This window comes from Galeopterus variegatus, unplaced genomic scaffold, assembly GCF_000696425.1.
Source record: "Galeopterus variegatus unplaced genomic scaffold, G_variegatus-3.0.2 Scaffold325, whole genome shotgun sequence".
In the NCBI taxonomy this organism is placed as follows: Eukaryota; Metazoa; Chordata; class Mammalia; order Dermoptera; family Cynocephalidae; genus Galeopterus; species Galeopterus variegatus.
In genome coordinates this window covers 308982-309586 of record NW_007726436.1, presented here as the reverse complement: position 1 = coordinate 309586, position 605 = coordinate 308982, and the positions used below count along the sequence as shown (strand labels likewise).

General features: G+C 39.7%; 1 protein-coding gene across 1 annotated transcript in view; it reads left to right on the top strand.

Annotated features, from left to right (window-relative positions):
- FCF1 (FCF1 rRNA-processing protein) overlaps window positions 1-605 on the top strand; it is a 30106-nt gene that overhangs the window by 24105 nt on the left and 5396 nt on the right. The window contains exon 7 of the mRNA XM_008567511.1: window positions 382-469. Within this exon, the coding sequence (XP_008565733.1) occupies window positions 382-469 (88 nt within the window). The remainder of the gene's footprint in view (window positions 1-381; window positions 470-605) is intronic.

Here is a 605-nt window from a genome sequence, read left to right as displayed (position 1 = left end):
CCTGTATTGTACATTTGTGAAAGACAGCTTCCTAAAAGTTAAATGGTTAGGTTAAAATTGGTTTGGTTTTGAATCCTGGCTTTTCCCAGCTGTGTAGCTTTGAACAAATTTTTCTAACCTCTCTGAACCTATTTCCTCATCTGTAAAGTGGGTATATAATAACTCAGTTTTGTGATGATTGAATCATGCAAGGCACACCAGCTGTCAGTAAGCGTTAATTCCCTACCAAATTGCCTTTCCAATTAAAGGACAAACTTCAGGAGGAGAAGGGTGCCTTAAAATCTCCACATAGGTCATGTTACTTTTATTTCACTGATTGGGACTCAGAAAGTTAGCCAATTGCTTGAATGTTTTCTTTAATCGACTTTTATAACCCTACAGGATCGCCAAGGATCCAAGATTTGAACGATTACCATGCACACACAAAGGAACCTATGCAGATGACTGCTTAGTACAGAGAGTAACTCAGGTATTATAGGCCTTTAAATGTTTACCTTGTGCTTTAAAAAAAGGGGGGGGGGGTCTGGCCGTTTAGCTCAGTTGGTTAGAGGCCTTATAACCCCAAGGTCATGAGTTTGGGTTGTACCAGCTACTGGCAAAAAAAA